General features: G+C 59.8%; 1 protein-coding gene across 1 annotated transcript in view; it reads left to right on the forward strand.

The window, feature by feature from the left end:
• The first annotated feature begins 4,275 nt into the window (after positions 1-4,275).
• Positions 4,276-18,189, forward strand: part of CASTOR2 (cytosolic arginine sensor for mTORC1 subunit 2) — a 47,127-nt gene continuing 33,213 nt past the window's right edge. Inside the window, exon 1 of the mRNA XM_080830698.1 lies at positions 4,276-4,445. Coding sequence (XP_080686824.1) covers positions 4,333-4,445 — 113 coding nt within the window. The 5' untranslated portion in view covers positions 4,276-4,332. The remainder of the gene's footprint in view (positions 4,446-18,189) is intronic.

Below are 18,189 nucleotides of genomic sequence, written 5' to 3' on the forward strand. Positions count from 1 at the left end.
GCGATCGATCAGATAGGGGTTGGGGTGGGGGTGGGGAGGCACCCGGGTGGCTCACCGGTTAAGCTCTCGACTCTGTATTTTGGCTCTGGTCATCATCACAGCATCATGAATTGGAGCCCCAGATCAGGCGCCCATGCTGAAGTCTGCTTAAGTTTCTCTCTCTCCTTCTCCGTCTGCCCCACCCCACCTTAAAAAAAAATCTATCTGTCTATAGGGGAACAGGAAGCCGGAGGTAGCAATCTAGGACAATTGCACAATCAACTTTCTCCATTCCCTACCCCCAAGTTGATCCCAGGGTGTTCCAGTCACCAAGTGCGGCTTACCAAGCCATCTCGAAGCGTAGTGGCTTAAGACAACAATATGGATTTCATTATTGCCTCTCAGAGTTGTAGAAGCTGGGCTCAGCAGGGTGGTTCTTGCCTTGGTTGGGGGGAGGGGAGATGTCTCATGCATTTGTGTCATACAAATTCTTCCTCACCCATCTGGTAGGGATGCTGGTGGCCAGCTGGACCTCGGTGGGGCCGCTGGCTGGAGTAGTGCTATGCGTCAAATTGTGTCTCATGTCCCCAAAGTTCCAATGCCGAAGTCCTCACCCCCCAGGACCTCAGAATGTGACCGTATTTGGAAGCAAGCCTTTGAAAGGGGTGATTAAGTGGGGTCTTTAGCGGGGGCTCTAATCAATATAACAGGCATCCTTATAAGAAGAACTGAGGGTACAGATACACAGAGAGAGGAAGACCATGTGAAGACACAGGGAGCAGACAGACACCAACAAGCCAAGGAGAGAAGCTTCCAGAAGGAACCAACCTTGCCGACAACCCAATCTCGGCCTTTGAGCCTTCAGGTCTGTGAGACAATACGTTTTTGCTGTGTAAGCCCCACCCCAGTCTGTGGTGGTTTGGTACAGAGGCCTAACCAACCAATACCAACGCCTACCTGTGGTCTGTGTGGTCTGTGTGGCCCGTGCTTCTACAGAGCATGGCAGAATGGTTCCAAGGGAGACCATCCCTTGGAGGACCAGGGGCAAACAGTATCACCTGTGAGGACCCGGTTTCAGAAGTCACAGTCCTGCTCAAATTCAAGGGGAGAGAACATAGACGCACCTCCTGTTTGGCATGTTGCCAGAACATGGAGAATGGATGATACTGCTGCCATCTTGGAAAATACAGGGTGCCACACCAGGTTGGTAACTTGAGGATACAGGTCCGGTGTCCTTCACCAAGACAGGGATTCCAGGAGGAAGGGGTGAAGGGGAAGGTCAGAGGTGGGTCAGACAATGAGGTCAGGTTCAAACAGGTCGGGTTGGCAGAGCCTGTCAACATTCAGAAGGGAGTAGCCAACCACTGGGAAGCCAGATGCATCAGTCAGGGCCTCTGGAACATATTCTTACGGGGGACTGTCAATCTGGGGACCATCAACATATCAAAGCCAGAGACTAAGTCCACCCAGAGTGAGAGAAGATGAGGGTTGAATTATCTATTGCTATATAATAAACCACTCCAAATCTCAGTGGCTAAAAACGACTATTTGTTATTTTTCTACAGGTTGGCTGGGTAACTGCTCTTCTGGTCAGCCGGCTTACTCAGGACGTCGCGTTCATCTGGACAGCGAGCAGGAAGGTCCTAGAGGGACAAGTCAGGTAGCTGAGGCCAGCTGTAGGCAGGAAGAGCTGGCCTGCACTCGGGCCGCTCCTTCCCTGTGGTCTTCCTTCCAGACTTCTCCACAGCACAGTGGTCTCGGGGCAGCATTCCAAGAGGGCGAGTCCCACCGTATAGGACTTATCAAGCACATTGGCCAAAGAGGTCCAAGATCCAAACCCAAAGTCAATGCAGGACAACTTACCGGGAGGCATGATTCACTGGCAGCCATTCTGGTAAAAATCCTCTCCAGGAAGGAACATCAAAGGGGCGTCCATTCACTGCAGGGTTGGGCACAGAAGAAACCACAGCTGGCAAGAGGAAGAACCAGACGGGGACCAGGAGGGCACAGCGCTAAGGAATCAAGGGAGAGGAGTGAACTCCATGACGTCAAGGGTGCCTTGTCTCACCCTAGTCCCAGCCTGAAAACATCCCCTGGACTTGGCAGCCCACAGGACAGTCTCTCTAACACCTCAACACTGATTTCTGCAGTCATCACCCAAAAACTAGAATCACAAATACAGCTCAACGGAAGCAAGTCTGCAACACAAGGCCATACCATCAAATTTGCAAACATTATGATGGTCTGGATTGACCAGAAAACCCGCAGAGTTGCCACCTGCTTTCGACTAAGACCACAGTAAGAAACACCTTTGTAGGGAGGTTCGCACGTGGACACGCAGGCCAAAATTCAAGTTTCCTGTGACTTGGAAAGCACAGTAACCTAGCCTTGCGACGTGCAAGGCTCCGTGCCATTTTCTATTCTTGTTTTGTTTGGTCTTTAATGCTAGTTGGTCCTGCTGAATTGATTTTTCATCCGCTTGTGGGTCATGGCCTACAGATTCAAAAGACACTGACTGAGGCCGTCCAGTGCAGAAGTCAAGACGTGGACCGAGTCCTACCTTTAGACTCATTTGCTTGCTTTCCTCTGTTGGTGGTTTTGTGGGGGTTTTGTGTTTTGTTTTTTTTTTAATAGAATGTGATGCCTTCAAGCAGGATTCCCTTCCCCTGTTCTACTTAGGACTGTCTGATACCCAACTGGTTCACAGGTCTCTATTCCTTGCCTGGGCCCTGAACGCATTTCTGTTCGGGCCTCGTAGACCCCTAGACCCCAAAAGAATAGGTTTTGCACTTGCACACTCCATGAATATTGAAACGCCTGTGTCTCACAGGCCAGCCACGTCGCAAGCAGTGGGAATTCAGCAGAGAACAGGTAAAAGTCAGTGCCTTCCTGGAGGTGAAATTCTGCAAGAGGGAGACAGACAAACCAACAACAACAACAACAACAAAGTAAATATATTCTTTATTATAGGGTGATCAATTCTTTAGTGAAAACAAAGCGGGAAGGGGATCAGCCCGCTGGAGGAGCTACCAGACTGCAGGTTTCACACCCCTTTGTGGAAATGAGGGAGCCTCATACGTTCCTACCTATCAGAGGCCAGCTTGGAGACAGCCTGTGGGAGGGCATCGCCGGAGTTGTCCCCCAGAAAGAGCCTTGACGGCCTGCCCCAGCAGGTCAACCCGACCCACCCTGTCCCCAGGTCACTCTGCCAACGGGAGAAGCACCAGCAACCTTAACCTAGACCCTCTCCAACCAGCCGGCCACTACGGGGATGCGTCGCAGGCCACGGTCACCGCACGGGGGCCCCGGGGTGGGAATGACCCCTCGGACGGTGGCAGGCTGCTCACTAATTCGGCCGTCACGGTCCCCGTCACCCGCTCCCGCGCGGGCCCCCCAGCCGCCTCATTAGATCCGCACCCATGACCCCTCTCGACCGGACTCCTGGAGACGACGCCTGCCTTATCTCTCGCCTCCCCTCCCTCCCATTTTCCGCTCCAGCAAAGCCAAACAGCGCGCGGCGGGGGCTTTCACGCTCCCGTGCTCCGGACACGCTGTTCCTTCTGCCTGGAAGGCCCCGGGCCGCGCCCCGCCCCCCTCGGGGCGAGCTCGCCTCCAGCCCCCAGCGCCCAGCCCGGAGGACCCTTCCTCCGGGACCCCCCCCCCTCCGGTTCCCCCGCCAGACGCCGTCGGCCCCACCTCCGCCCGCGGCCCCCGAGTCTGCGCGGCTTCCGTGCGCTCTGGCCACCGGTTCTCCAAGTCTCGCCCCTCCCCGACCCGGGCCTCCTCCCCCGGCGCGGCGGCGGCGAACCCCGGAGCGCGCGGCCGCGACCTCGCGGGGAGAGCCCGCAGCGAGCGAGGCCCAAGCCGGGCCCCCCGGCGCCCCCCGCCCCCGCACCCCCCGCTCCCCGCGGCCCCGCGGGCGCGCGCGGCCCCGCCTTCCCCCGGCGCCCGGCCGGCCCCTCGCGCGGCCGCCCAGCCCCCGCAGCCCCGGCCGCGCGCGACTACAAGTCCCGGCAGGCCCCGCGGCGGCCGCGCATGCGCAGCGGGCCGGCGTTTGAGTGGCAAGTTGTTTGTTACAGCGAACACCAGCTGCTCCCCGCGCCGGGCGCCGCGCGCCGCCGCTCCGCCAGCGCTGCCGCCCTCGCCCGCCGCCCGCCCGCCGCCCGCCCGCCGCCCGCGGCCCCTCGCGGCTCGGCGGGCCTCCCCTTTGTCCGCCGCGGGGCCGCCCGGCGCCGAGCTCCCGGTCCTCCCCCGGGCCGGCCGGCCGCGGCGCTCGGTGCCGGCCGGGCGCGCAGGGGGCGGGGGCCGCGGCTCGCCCCCCGCCGATGAGCCGCCGCGGAGCGCGGGCGGACGATGGAACTCCACATCCTGGAGCACCGGCTGCAAGTTGCCAGCGTCGCCAAGGAGAGCATCCCGCTCTTCACCTACGGCCTGATCAAACTTGCCTTCCTGTCCTCCAAGACCAGGTGAGCGCGCGGGGACGCGGCGCCGGCCGGGCGCAGACAAAGGGGCGCACCCGGGCGGCCGCCGAGCCGCGGAAAACAACTTCGAGCCCCGGGGAGCGCCCCCGCCCCGCCGCCCGCCTGCTGTCGGCGAAGCCGCCGGGTCTGCCCTCGAGCGGGGTCCCTGCGCCCCGAGCCGCCGCCCCCCGCGGTGCACCCCCGCCGCCGTCTCCCCCCCCCCACCCCCATCACGGTCCCCTCCCTCCCATCCCCTCCCCAGATCCGGAGGGCCGGGGAGGCTGCAGGGACGAGCCCGGGAATGAATGAACGAACGAACGAATGAATGAAAAACAGGTGTGGGGACGCGACCGTGGCAAACACAAACTAACACCCCCATCCCCCAAGGCCTCGGCTGGGCCGGCCCCCGGCGCCGGGGCCGGGGGAGGGATTCTGCTGAGCGCGGCTACCCAGAGCAGAAAATCATAAAATCATTAGTGGGTGTTTATCTCGAGGTGCCTGCGAGGCGTGCGGACGGCGCGGGGGGCCGGGGAGGGCCCGGGAGGGGCTGCGGGAGAGGGTCGCGGTGCTGCTTTCTCCTCCAGGTCCGGGAAGGTGGGGAGGGGGGGGGTGTTGCCGAACCGTGGAAGGGGGAGGAGCAGGCGTGTTTATGGCTCAGCCTCGAGGCTGGGCTTGGATGCTGCAGGGGGGAAGTAGTGGAAGGCCTCGGGAGGTTGGGGAAGCAGCAACCACCTTTTAAAAAAACCAAGTTGGATTTTCCCACTGCCAGGGTAGGCTCTGACTTTGTGAGCCCCGGGGGATGCCTGGGGTGGGGTGTGTTTTTTAAGGAGCCCAGAGGAGTGTGAGCACGAGCTGGCCGCTGTAACTTAAATCCCTTGTTTGTCCATCCTTGCGTTGTGACCAGTCAAAGGGTGAAGTTGTTGCTGGTTGGGTTTTTCGGGGGTCGAGGCCGAGGGGGTTCTCCCTCCCTGCAAAATGAATGAATATATTCCAGGTCAAGGTTAAGGTTGAAATGACGGCCCCCCTAAGGCTGCCCCCCCTTGGGTTCCGAGCTCAGGGAAACTCTGGGGGTGCAGGGAAATGATTCCGTCCCAGCCTCTTATCTGCCCGTTAAAGTTCTTGCCTGGAAATCTCACTTTGATGTGTGTGTCTGAGCGGGCAGCTCGGTCCCGCCATTGTTTGCGAGAAGGAGCGAGAGCCGCTGGTGGCATCTTGTTTACTTTCTTCTCCGGCTGCTCGGTGGGGTATGGAGGGTTGAAACCCTCTCCTTCCCCGAGCCCTGGCTCCTTTGATGGCAAAGGTAATTATTAAACAGGTCATTTGAAAACAAAAGCCAGCAGCTCAAATTCTGAACCTTTCCCTCCCCTCTTCCCCCTACCCCCCCACATCCCCCCCCCGCCGTGGGCACCCCCCCATCCCGCCTCTACCCGCCCTCTGCCCACCACCCCCTACCCTGTCTTCAGCTTCCAAGGTTGGAGGTAAGAGAAACCGGCCTTGTTTTTCCAACCCTTGGCCCTCGGCCCCAGGCAGCCCCCTGGCTGATTTGTCGGCTACCATTCAAACAGGGATGATGACTCAGGCTGCGGCTGAGCGGGGCCTGGGTGGGTGCTGGGAGGAGGGGGCATCTGGGGGCTTCTTAGAAAGGCAGCGAAGAGCCACTCCTTCTGCCCCTCAACCTTTGTGTAGGGACTAGCCCTCTTCCAGCATCCACCCCAGGGCCCAGTTTAGGAGACTGACATGACGGATAGACATGGGGGGTGTGGGGGGCCGGGGAGGGGGGAGTGGTGAGCCCCTGCCGACCTTCCTGACCACGGGAAACCTACCCCTCATTGAGTTCCCCTTTCTCTCTCCCCTGCTGGAGGCCACGCGTCTGTGGCCCAGGTGTCTGGTCCAAGCTCAAGATGACTCAGAGGTCAAAGGTCACCTCCTTGTCTCCAGGGTCTGGCTCTGGAAGGTGCTGAGCACATTTGTCAGACAGCTGAAGGCCTGCCTCCCCTGCACTCCCGGGCCGGGCCGCTGGCCTCAGGTTGTGGCCAGCCCCGCACTGCCTGCGTGACTATGGCAGGGTCCCTTTCCTCGGGGCCCTCACTCTGTCCCCCTGCAATGAAGACCCTCCCCCCCCCCCCACACCCGATCTCACAGGGCTGCCCTGTGTAGCATGCGGTGCTTGTGGACGCTGGCTTTTTAGCGAGGGGTAGTCGAGTGTGGATGTACTCCTGGAGCATTTTGAACAGTCAGTCCTCCAGGGCGAACTTTTGCTCCTGTTTGGTTCTCCCACCAGTGCCGGCCCCCTCCCCAGTGGTGGCCCATAGCCCTGTCACTTTCCCCACCCCACCCCCGACCTAAGTTTAGCTCAGGCTAGCCCAGGGGCCAGTGCATAACACACACACACACACACACCCCTCAGTGTCCCCGTGCTGCTGGGTCACAAGTTTTCAGCTGTGTCCTGTAGGGTTGCATCCTCGGCATGGCGTCTGAGGCCCAGTGGAATCTAGACCCGGAATTCTCATCATTAGCCACTCAGGGCAGAGACTCTGGCGAGCCACAGTTTACTTAACCTTCCCTTCACACCCCTGTGCTTTCGGACTTCTGATTCTGCCTGGAAGCGGGTCCCTCTCCCCGTAAGTTTCTCTTCACCCCTCAAGATCTAGTGGTATCACCCCTGAACCTTGCCGGAACCCCCCTCCTTTGCTTCGCCCCCAGCAGACTGAATCACTCTTTCCCTCTTGTTTCCGCCTGGTTGGAGCCTTGGGGAAGGACATGGCATTGGAAGGTACTCCGTCTGTGTGAGAGTGCAGCCGAGTCTGAGCCATGCTAAGATGCTCCTCAGCTGGGGTAGCAGACAGGTCTGGGGGATTGCCATCGCCTGAGGGAGCCTGGGAGGCTTCCTGGAGGAGGCGGCACTGGGTCTTAGGGCTTTAAAATAGGAATTAGCTAGGTGGGAAAGGGGATCCTGCTCCTAGATCCCGCACACCCCGCCGCACAGCTCTGTGAACTGGGTTTGATACCCATTTGCAAAGAAGGAGGTTGGGGCTCAAAGGTGAAATGACTTGCTCAAGGTCGCGCGGCGAGCGGGAGAGGCGAGGTTTTTGAATCTGCATCTTCCGGCTTCAGCTCCGAGATTTGCTGTTACGGGTTCAAACGACGCACGTATTCAACAGTCCGTCCGGCTCTTCTGTGGGCGGCACACAGTTCTGAAGGCTTCGGGGACACAGAACGGAGGCTCTAGGCTTTCTGTGTCCTTTCCGCCCTGCCTCTGTGGACCTTTTCTCTCCAGGAACGCTCGGCCCATCTCGCCTACCGGCTCTGTTTTGTACCGCCTCGCCGCCCCGCTCAGATGCTCTGTCCCCAGAACCTCCGCCGCCGCTCAGCTGTCTGTCACAGCTCAGCTGTCTGTCACAGCCTATTGGCGGCCTCTCGTTGTCCCACCTGGGTTCCTGGGGGAACCCTTACCCCCAGGAAGCTTTCTGAGCCCTGTTTTACCCACTGCTTACGCCCCTGCCCAGCCAGCCCCAGAGAGAAGAGAGCCACCCGTTGATTTCACCATCTCCCACAAAGAGGTCAAGGTGCCGGGTCTGGAGAAGGAAAGGGGCTTGCTCAGGGTCACCCAGCTGGGAAGAGACAGAATTGGGATTTGAACCAGGTCCTTTCTCCGCGGCGCTTAGCACACTGCTTTGTCGGTACTTAGTAACCGCCCGTTTGATAGATGTCCGCGGCGTGCGTGGAGTGACCCAGATTTCAGCCAGGGCCTCCTGTGAGGGCCCGGGGGCTGGAGGAGGCACAGCGGGCAGAAGCGCACCTGGAGAAGCTGGGCCCCGCGCCCCTGCCCCTGCCCCAGGTTCAGCGCAGCATTTGGGTATGGCTGGACTCGCGGAGGCCACTTATTCTAGGCACAAAGCCGGAGGGCGAGACTGTGAGTGAACAAAGTCAAGGCGGCCCACAGAACCTGTCCTCCGCCCTTGTGATAGCCTGAGGTTCTGTAGCTTGGCTGAGGGCCCCCCCCCACAGCCCACCCCACCTCTGGCTCTCCAGCCTCACCTCTCCCGGCTCCCAGCCACACAGACCGTCTCACCTGCGTGCACACACATGGACACACAGATGCACACACATACACACACACTATGGCGTCTGCAGCCTCAAGCCTTTGTTCTGGCTGCCTGGAATGTTCCCCTTTGCCCTGCTCCCTTTATCGGCCTGCTCATTCTTTTGGATTCCATTTCACCTCCTCCAGGAAGTCTTCCCTGAGTGCACAGGCTGCGCTCAGACCCTTCCTCCTGTCTGATGGGCTTAATCTCAGGCAGAGGAGATGGGACCAACCCCGGGATATCAGCAGGATGCTTTGGGTTGCAAATACCAAAAACCCTTCACTTTGCTGGCTAAGTTTGATAGGTTTGTGTGATAAGAGGCTGTGAGTCAGGTGCTCTAAGTGTGGTAACCTAAAGGCTTGAAGATGTCCTCAAGGACCCAGAGCTTCCTGTCTCTGTTTGGCCATCCTTGGCAGGGCAGTGTGGCTCCCTCTGGAATGGCCCCGGGCCGCTGTAAGCTTTATTGGCCGTTGGTCGGGGAAAGGCTCCCTGCCTCCAGAGTGTCTCAGAAACCTCTCCAGGAACACACCCCACTCCTGCACAGACTTCGTCTCATTGAGCAGAACCGGGTCACATGGACAGGCCTGCACCAATCCCTGGCTCAGGGAATGAGACCATCACAGACCAATCAGGACCCACCGCTGCAGGGGGTGAGGGGGGGAGCTGCTGCCTGGGGGCTCGGGGGGGGGGGGGGGGGGGCCAGGGGCAGGCAGAAGCTCCTGCTGCTCTTCTGGGACTCAGATGCACTCCCTGCAGCCCTCCAAGGCGAAAGGGGAGCAAGCTGGCCACGGATAATAAGTGTAGAGTAAAAACGAAGCCAGCTCCAAGTTGGAGTTGGGATATTCCCATTTTACAGATAAGGACAGCAAGGAACTTGAGTGCCCCCGGGCACACAGAAGTGGCAGAGCTGGGATTTGAACCCAGGAATTAAGGCGGTAAGACCTATCCTGATGGGCACCTGGGCAGCTCAGATGGTTAAGCGTCTGCCTTCTGTTCAGGTCACAATCTCAGGGTCCTGGGATCGAGCCCCGCATCCAGCTCCTTGCTCAGCGGGGAGCCTGCTTCTCTGTCTGCCTCTCCCCCTGCTTGTGCTCTCCTTGTTTCTTTCTCTCCCAAATGAGTAAAGATCATCTTAAACAAACAAACAAAACTGTCCCAGGGACTACTCAGCCAGGCATAGGAGCCCACCGGCTTGGTGGCCCCGTCCCCCCGGGGCCACAGCAGAGGTATTGCTGAGAGCTCATCCGTCCCCATAAAGGGGGACGGGGCAAGGTCATTATCCGGAGTCCGTTCAGGTTGCAGGAACCTGCAACACACTTTTTTTTTTTTTTTGCCAGTAAAAGGCTATTATCTTTAAAGTCCACTCTAGAAAGAAAGTCCACCTCATTTGGTTGGCCAAGAAAGCACCTGAGGGCTTCGGGGTGAGTATGGGGTAAGTGCGTGCCCACAGAGACCCGCACTGCCGACCTGGGCCAGACCCGCAGCCTGCTGGTCCCTGGTGCCTCGTGGCCTGCGGGCGGGCGTGTTGTCGCCTGCGGGAAATCTTGCCAGCGAGCCTCAGCGAGCACTCAAGACTTCAGAGCCGTTTATGGGGGGAAAAGCTCAGAATCGCGAACAGTCCATCCAAAGTCCATTGGTTTCCTGAGTGCACGGGGCTGAGCCCCACCCCCCCACCCCGCTCACACCCGGCTTGATCGCAGTTTAGGGAAAGACAGGCCAGTGGCCACGCTGAGAGGGCCCAGGATCTGGGCCCTGAGGCAGAATCCCGGCGCCACCCTGTGTGACCTCAGGCCAGTTGCTTGACTTAGCTGGGCTGTCACTTCCTTACGAGATAATGATCACGTCCGCTGCCTGGCCTCTTGCGAGCAGGACTTGGTGAGACTGACAAGCTCTTCCAGGGAGCCTGGTCCGCTATAAGCCCCACCCGGCGTTCGCCCAGAGCGGGGGCCCTGGTTAAGCTGGCCAAGGCCACGGCCGAGTCTGAAAAGCCCAGGGTTAGGAGGCTTTATGGCTCCGTACCCCCATACACTGATTCTAGGGAGGGGATTTTCTTTCGCTGCCCTCCAGGAACCTACCTGGGGACACGGGTCACTTGGGCCTCTGCAAGAGGCCTGCAAGCAAGTAAGGCTTCCCGGAGGAGGTGGCAGCGTGTGAGCCGAGTCTAGGCGGAATGGGAAGATGTCAGGAGGCGGAGGTGCTGGGGATGAAGGAAGACCGGTCTGGCGGGCAGCGGGAGTGGTGGGCACAGTTGGGGCGGGGGAGGGTGTGGGTGGAGAGCTCCAGGCTGAGCCCCGGTGTGAGCCCAGCTTGGGCTTGGCTGTCCACGCAGAAACCCTGCACCTGCTCTAGGTCGGGCCCAGCGGCGAACACACACGGAGCCTCCATCCAGTGGGAAGGAAAGGTGTGTTGCCCACCAGGGACAGAGGGTAAAGGCCCCAAAGACCCGGAGGACAGGGACAGCTGGTCACGGCTTCCGCTCACCCCACTAGAGTTTGGTGCTGGGGCGGACGACACGGTTCGCTCCGCTTTGCTCAGAGCCCTTCTCTGACTACCCCCCGCTTCTCAGTAGGCGTTGTGAACATCCCTTAATCTGATTTCTTCTCTCCTCCCTGGCTCTGTCCCGTGTCCACACCACGATTTTGTTAACAATCCCAACCTTTGACACCCTTCCCTCCAAGAGCTAGAGCGCCCCCACCTTTAAGCGGGGTCTAGGTTAGTGGCTTTCCTCCAATGAGCGGAAGGTGGCAGAGGTGATGGTGTAGGCCTCTGGGCGTAAACGGATGGCTTCTGCCTGGCCATATCTCCCTGTCTCTGTCTCCCTGTCTCTCTCGGATCTCTTGCTTCGTGGGGGCAGCTGCCACATCGTGGGGACACAGAAGCAGCCTTGTGGAGAGGGATCGAGGCCTCCCACTGACAGCCAGCCTGTGCCCGAGCCACCTGGAAAACAGACTGCTGCCCCGGGCAAGCCTTCCAGTGACCTCAGCCTTAGCCAGCACCTTGACCGTGATCTCGTAAGAGATCCTCAGCCACAAGTGCCCAGTGGAGCCACGCCCAAATTCCTCAACCACAGGAACTGTGAGAGAGAGAAGTTTGTTGTTCTTCCAAGCCATTGAGTTTTGGGGTGATTTGTTAGGCAATAGGTAACTAATACAGGGACCATATAATTTATCATCCACACGGGGTCACTCTTGAGAATAACAGGGAGCCCTAAAAATAATTACTCTGGACAACAGGGCAAACCAGAACATGTGATCAGTAGTCCGACCTGACGGCCCTCGCGGGTGCTTAGATGACTCTTGGAGTTTGTTCAAGCATCACCTTCTCCAGGAAGCCCCCCTGGGCTGGGTGCGTGGTTTCCTGGGATCACTTGGGCAGCGGGGTGTAGGCTAGGAGGACTGGTCCCCTCTCCTCACTCCACGTGCGTGTCCAGGCCTTGGGACCAATGCTCTGTGGTACCGATGTGTCTCCCATGGGGCCAGAGCAGTCGTAAAGGACGGAACTGGTCTTTCCAGAGCCTGCATACGGCTAACAGGTTTTTTCCCTTAGAATGACCTCTGCTACAAGGAACCAGCCCCAATGGGGCCTGGAGCAGTCGGATTCTGGTTGTCCGGCAAGCAGACAGGCCCCGGGAAATGTCCAGCAGCTGACAGTACACTAGTTTTTGGGGGGTGTGTTTGCTGGGAGTGTGTTCAGTTAAACGTTTAAGGGGAAACTTACCTCTAGATGCCTTATGTCCCTTAAATAGACCCTCTTAGATGTGCTCCAGCCTCTGAGATCTGTGCTTAAAAGCCTGGGGTCTGTCTTGTCCACTCACGTGTCTGCCCGTGGAATTCACAGTAGCCTGAAGGTGACACCTCTCGTGTCCATCCACAGGCCAAGTGTGGTACGTACGCACAGTGGCGTATTACTCAGCCTTCAGAAGGAAGCCGATTCTGACCCCTGCTACGGCACAGATGGACCCTGAGGACATTACCCCCCCGTGCAGGAAACCAGTCACAAAACGACAAAGACTTCATGATTCCACGTACATGGGATACTTCGAGTAGGCTGATTTCTAGACGCAGAGAGTAGGACGGCGGCTGCCAGGGGCCGGGGGGACGGGGGAGTACTGAGTGGGGACGTTGTTGTTTGTAGCTACTTAAGTCTGTTCTGCAGAATGGAAAGAGTTGTGGAGATCAGCTGCACGACCGTGTGTGATACACGTAGCACTACTGAACTCTACCCTTAGAAATGGTCGAGATCGGGGCTCCCGGGTGGCCCAGTCGGCTAAGTGTCTGCTTGCAGCTCAGGTCATGATAGCTCAGAATCCTGGGATGGAGCTCTGGGTCGGGCTCCCTGCTCAGCAGGGAGTCTGCTTCTCCCTCTCCCTCTGCCCCCCGATTTGTGCTTTCACGCACTCTCTCAAATAAATAAATTAAAAACTTTTTTATTTTTAGTTGGTTAAGATGGTTTTATGTTATGTATGTTTTACCAGAGGGGAAAAAAAAAAGGCCCTAGAAACTTAGAGAGCCTGTGAAAACCAAAGGGCAATGGGGAAGCTGGAGGGCAGTGAGCCGGGGCAGCCTGCTGGGTCCTCACCACAGTCCATGTGTGTACAGTGACCGGCCCCATTTCTCTGGGGATACTGAGGCACCACACAGTTCACTTCCTTGTCCAAGATCCCAAAAACCAGTAAGGGAAGAGTCGGGTCTTTTTCATAACAGCTTTATTGAGATAGAGTTCACGTACCGTACCATCGGCTCGCTTCGAGTTTTCCCTTCACATGTGTCTGGTACATTCACAGCATTGTGCAGTCTAATTCCAGAACATTCTCATCGCCCACAAGAATCCATACCCACTAAGCTGTCACCCCCGGCCCGTGGCGACACCAGGCTGCCTTCTGTCTCTGTGGATTTGCCTCTTCCGGACATTTCGTTTAAATGCAGGCTGACCGTGTGGTTCTTCGTGTGACTGGCCTCTGTCACTTCCCGTCATGTTTCCAAGGTTCCTTCCAGTCGTGGCATGTGGCAGGACCCCGTCCCTTTTTACGACTGAGTAATACTCCCTGGGTGGCTCTGCTACCTTTTGTTCGTTCGTCCCCAGATGGTCTCTTGGATCGCGTCCACGTTTGAGCTGGCGTGAGTCATGCTGCCGGGGACATCTGTGCGCCAGCATTGGTGTGGACGAGTGTGGTCGTTCCTCCCGCGTGCGCGTACGCCAAGGAGTCGTGGTCACACGGTGTCCCGAGCTGGCTCTGTGGGTAGCGCTCTGAGGAAGCCCGGGGCCGCCTTCCACCCCCGTCGTGCCACGTAACGGGGCGTTTCACATACCTGAGGTGGAGGGACTTGAACCCAGCGCCGCGGACTGCGCCCCCACAGAGTCCCACACGACTACGTTACCTTAGTGTGGAGAGGAGCCCGGAGACCCTTTCTGGGCGACCCCAGTCTCAGGGACCTCCTGTTGGTTTGGGGACAAAGAGGATTACAGGGAACTGGTGGCCCACACAAGCACCCAGCCCGGGGCAGGCCTTTCCAAGAGCCCTCCTGGTCCCCTGGGTCCCGAGCTTATGGGAATTCGGTGTCACCGATACAGGCACACCCGTGAGTGGAGGTGAGGAAGCTCTTGTGTGGCTCCTGGTGGCTCCTGGGGCCCTCAGAGACGGCTCCCACGTGCCTGCTGCTCGGCGGCGGTCTTGAGCAGTGGGTGCCGGAGTGGTGGGCTCCAGGAGGCGGCCACACCCGGAGGCTCTGGTGAGGTGTCCGTGGAGGGGGGTGGCTCCTTCGCCCACCTGAGCTGGGGGCTGCCCGGGGACGAGCAGGGAGGGAGCCGGGGAGGAGGCCGCGGCCCGGCCGTGTCTTGGGCTCCAGTGAGGGGCTCGTGCTCGAGGTACAGTTCATTTCCCTCCCAGGCTGGGTCTCCCCTGACACCAGCCCGGGGCCTCCTGGACGCTGCCCTGGACTTTCCCCTCCGCCCTCTGGGCCTCTGCCCTCCTCCGCCTGGCCCGCCTTCCTTTTGACGTCCTCCCTACCCCATCGCCGACTGCCTTTCTCGAGCCGGAAGGACGGGGTGGAAATTTGTTCTCAAAGTTCAGTCTTTTTTCCTTCGGGGCTCAAAGGCCACCGAGGCAGTGACCGATACGGGGAGCTTCACGACAAAGCTTAACCCCAGAGATCTTTCTAAAGAGCCTACTGTGTGCCATTTCCCCTCCCCCGCGGCTCCGTGGGAAGGAAGGGGAGCCCACCCCACTGCCCGGGACTCAGTGCCACGTCCCGGGTGACACAGCGGACACGGAGCACGGTGGGGTTCACGCCGGCTCCCCTGCTCGCGGCCGTCCTCTGCCCGGGCCCCACCCCACGCCTCCCCCCTCCCCATTAACTCCTGACAGACCTTTCTCGGGGACGTGCCTGCCACGGTCAGTCCAAGGCCACCGCTTACCTGCTGTGTGAACACCGGCAAGTTGTCAGCTGCCTCACATGGGACTCAGTGTCCCCGTCTTTAAAATGGGCGGCATGGCGTCAGTCTCTGGGTTGCGGTGAGGATGGCGGGGAAATTTCATGCCGAGGACTTGGGTGCCCGACGCGAGGCAAGCTGGCCGTTCGTAGGAACTGGGCGGATGTTTATGGAGGACCAAAGTGCCCGGGGCTGGACTGTGGGCGTCAGCAAGGGTGCAGCTGCCGGGAAATCTGATCCCAAGGCCTGCAAGTGTGTCGCCCACTCTGGGGCTAACTGTGGCCCTGGGGGCACCGGCCTCTGCACTCAGCCTCCCGAAGCCTCCCCACTACTTGTTTCTTGCTGCCTGTCCCCTTGCAGTGCCCTGTTCTCCGACAGGGACAACCTCTAGTCTGCCCTGCGTGCTCCCCTTGCCTGAGTCCCCTGCCCCCCGCCTGGCCCTGGGGTCCTCGTCTGGAAGACAGTCATGTTCTGTGCAGCCTAGAAGGTCTGGCCCAAGTGGGGGTGGGAGTGGGGAAGTCAGGAGGGTTTTTGGACTCCACCCCCCTTAACTGTCTTAGGGGTGAGGCTGGGGCAGGTCACTCAGGGACCGGAGATACCCACCTCCCCCCACCAACCCCTGCCCTCCGAACCAGGAGCCGGGACCTGTCACTGATTCTCCCCTTCCCACCGCTTGGCCCCAGGCAGGTGCTGCTCGGGGCGGGGGGGCCTCCCTGGTGCACTGCCTGGGAGAACTGGCACCCCCCCCAGATAGGACCCCCCAGAGCTAAGTGATCCTTTGGGGACGGGTTGTCCACGCAGAGTGTCGCCGTTGGGAGCAAGGGGGCCAGAGGGCTTACAGGGTCACCTGTAAATGACCGGGTGTCGCCTCAGTGCCCGGAGCCAGGCCTCTGAGGGCCCCCGGTGGGTGGCCCAGAAGTCGGGAGTGGCCCGCGCTTGAAGGCAGCGAGACCACAGTCTTTTTTTATCTGCTCTTTTCCAAATTCTCTTCAGAGGAGAGCCTTTCCCAGGGATGCCCCTCAGCTTCCCTCCGGCCATGTCCCCCCGCAGCTCTTCAGTCCAGATTAGCCTGGCGTAACCGCCTGTGGTCCGTTTCTGCCGAACAGCAGAGAAGGCGCCGGCACCCGCGTCCTGGGGCCGCGCCTGGTCCCCGGTCTGGGGCAGCCGTGGTCGTGGGGCCCAGAGATGTGGCCCCTCTCCACTCCCACGGCATCCATCCCTTCTGCGGACCTACTCCGCACCCCAGTCGCACCCCTAGAGTGTCCCGGGAACGTCAAGTCACTGGAAAAATGCCCTGTGTTAAGGCCCCAAGGAGTGCTTGTCCCCAAAAGCCAGGACCCCTGCCTCCTCCTGTAGAAGGAAGTTCTCTCGCATCACCCGTGGATCTTGCTGTGTGTCCCAAGAGGGCAGGTCTCCTCCATGGCCTCGTCCCTTGTCCCTCGAAGGACGAGGACAGAGGGAGGGCCCCGTGGGAGCAGCTGGGTGAGCGTGTAATAAGAAGGTGCTGTTTTCCAGCCCCCCAAGGGCTCATCTGTCACCCCAAGGGGGCGTCTGGCCCTTTGGACGGTGGCTGGGGAAGGGAGAGGCTGCCCCGTGAAGAAGGTTCGTTCTTCCTGTCTGTGATTTCCTTACACCTGGCGTGGGCCCTTGGCCCTGAGGCTTCCGAGGCCCCCCCCCCGCCACCAGTTCACAAGTGAGTCTTGATGCCAAGCCCGTGGTGAGTGCTGGTGCCATGGGGACTCGGACCCTATCCCTGGACGGGTGGACAGCCAGGTGAGGGGAAGAGCTCTGCAACCCCTTGATCACACCCGTCGTCTGGAAAGAGGGAAGTCCCCAAGGCACAGGGTAGGAGGAGGTCCTGAGGCTGGGCGGGCCGGGGAGGGCTTCTGGAGAGATGGCTCTGGGCCAGGCTTGAAGCATTAAGTGGGGAAGGGACTTCCACAAAGGAGGAACAGCATGTACGGACAGTGCAGTGGCCTGGGCTGTGTGGGACAGCGTGGGGGCCGGACAGCGTGGGGGCTGGAGAGAGTGGCCCGGGGCGAGGGGATAAGGGAGGAGCTGAAGGGCTGCGTCCAGGCTCCTTGGTTGGGATCCAGTCATTGGTCTAATGCCCAGGCCAGAGAAGGCTCCCGGGGGAGGGGAGGACAGACCAGGACGAGGACAGCTTGGGGAAGGGCCTGGTAGAAAAGGAAGTGAGGGAGAGTCCAGTATGGAGAGTGTAGGCTAGCCAAACCCCACTTCTGACTGTCTACCCAAAAGAGCACAGATCTCGAAGAGCTGTTTGCACGCTCGTGTTTTCGGCAGCGCTGTTCACGGTCGCTGGAACGTGGGCACACCGCACGGGCCGGCAGCTCTACGAGCGGGTAAGCAAACTGACCTGTGCACGCAGTAGAACGCTGTACGGCCTCAGAAGGGAAGGGCATGCTGCCACCTGCTGCGGCCCGTGAGCCTTGACGTGACGCTCAGTGGAATCCGTCAGCCAGAGGAGGGCAGGCACCGTGTGATCCCCCCACACAAGGGGCCCGGCAGCCGTCGGATTCGCGGAGACAGAAAGCCGCGGGGTGGGTGCCGGGGGCCGGGGGCTGGGGGTGGGGGGACGGGGAGTTCCTGTTTAAAGGGTACAGAGTCTGAGTTTCACAAAACGGAAAGCGTCATGGGGGTGGACAGCAGTGGCGGCCACGTAATAACGCGAGTGTGTTTATTCCCGTACAGCACATTTTGTGGTGTGTGCCTTTTAACACAATAACACGTACAAAACGTTAATACGGAAATGCAGACGGAATGACAGGAGCGACCCGTCTGGGCTAGGGAGAAAGAGAAGAAGGTCGAGGGGTGGGGTGTGGCTGGGTGGGGACGGGCCTGTCCTGGGGTGTGGACGGATGTGAGTTTGAATCCCTGCTGGGTCAGCTGTTTCCGTCTGCGGGGCAGCAGTAACAAAGAGCCCCAGGCCGGGCGGCCCACGGAAGAGACCGGTCTCGCCCGCGGATCTGGGGTCTGGAAGTCCGGGATCAAGGCGCCCCGCGATGCAGGGCCGTGATCCTCGCGTGCTCCCCGGAAGGTCTGGGGCTCTGGGAGCCGCTCTTTCCCCCCCGACAGGCTGTGTTTGGGGCTTCTCTTGCTGGGCCTGGGGCTCTGGTCTCTACGTAGGGGGCTGAGTGGCCGCTGGGCCCCAGGAAGGCTTGTATGGGCTGTCCGTCTTCCCGTGAAGGCTGCGGGTCTTAGATTTACGGTTTCCC

Source organism: Martes martes (genome assembly GCF_963455335.1).
Source record: "Martes martes genome assembly, chromosome: 18".
Classification (NCBI taxonomy): Eukaryota; Metazoa; Chordata; class Mammalia; order Carnivora; family Mustelidae; genus Martes; species Martes martes.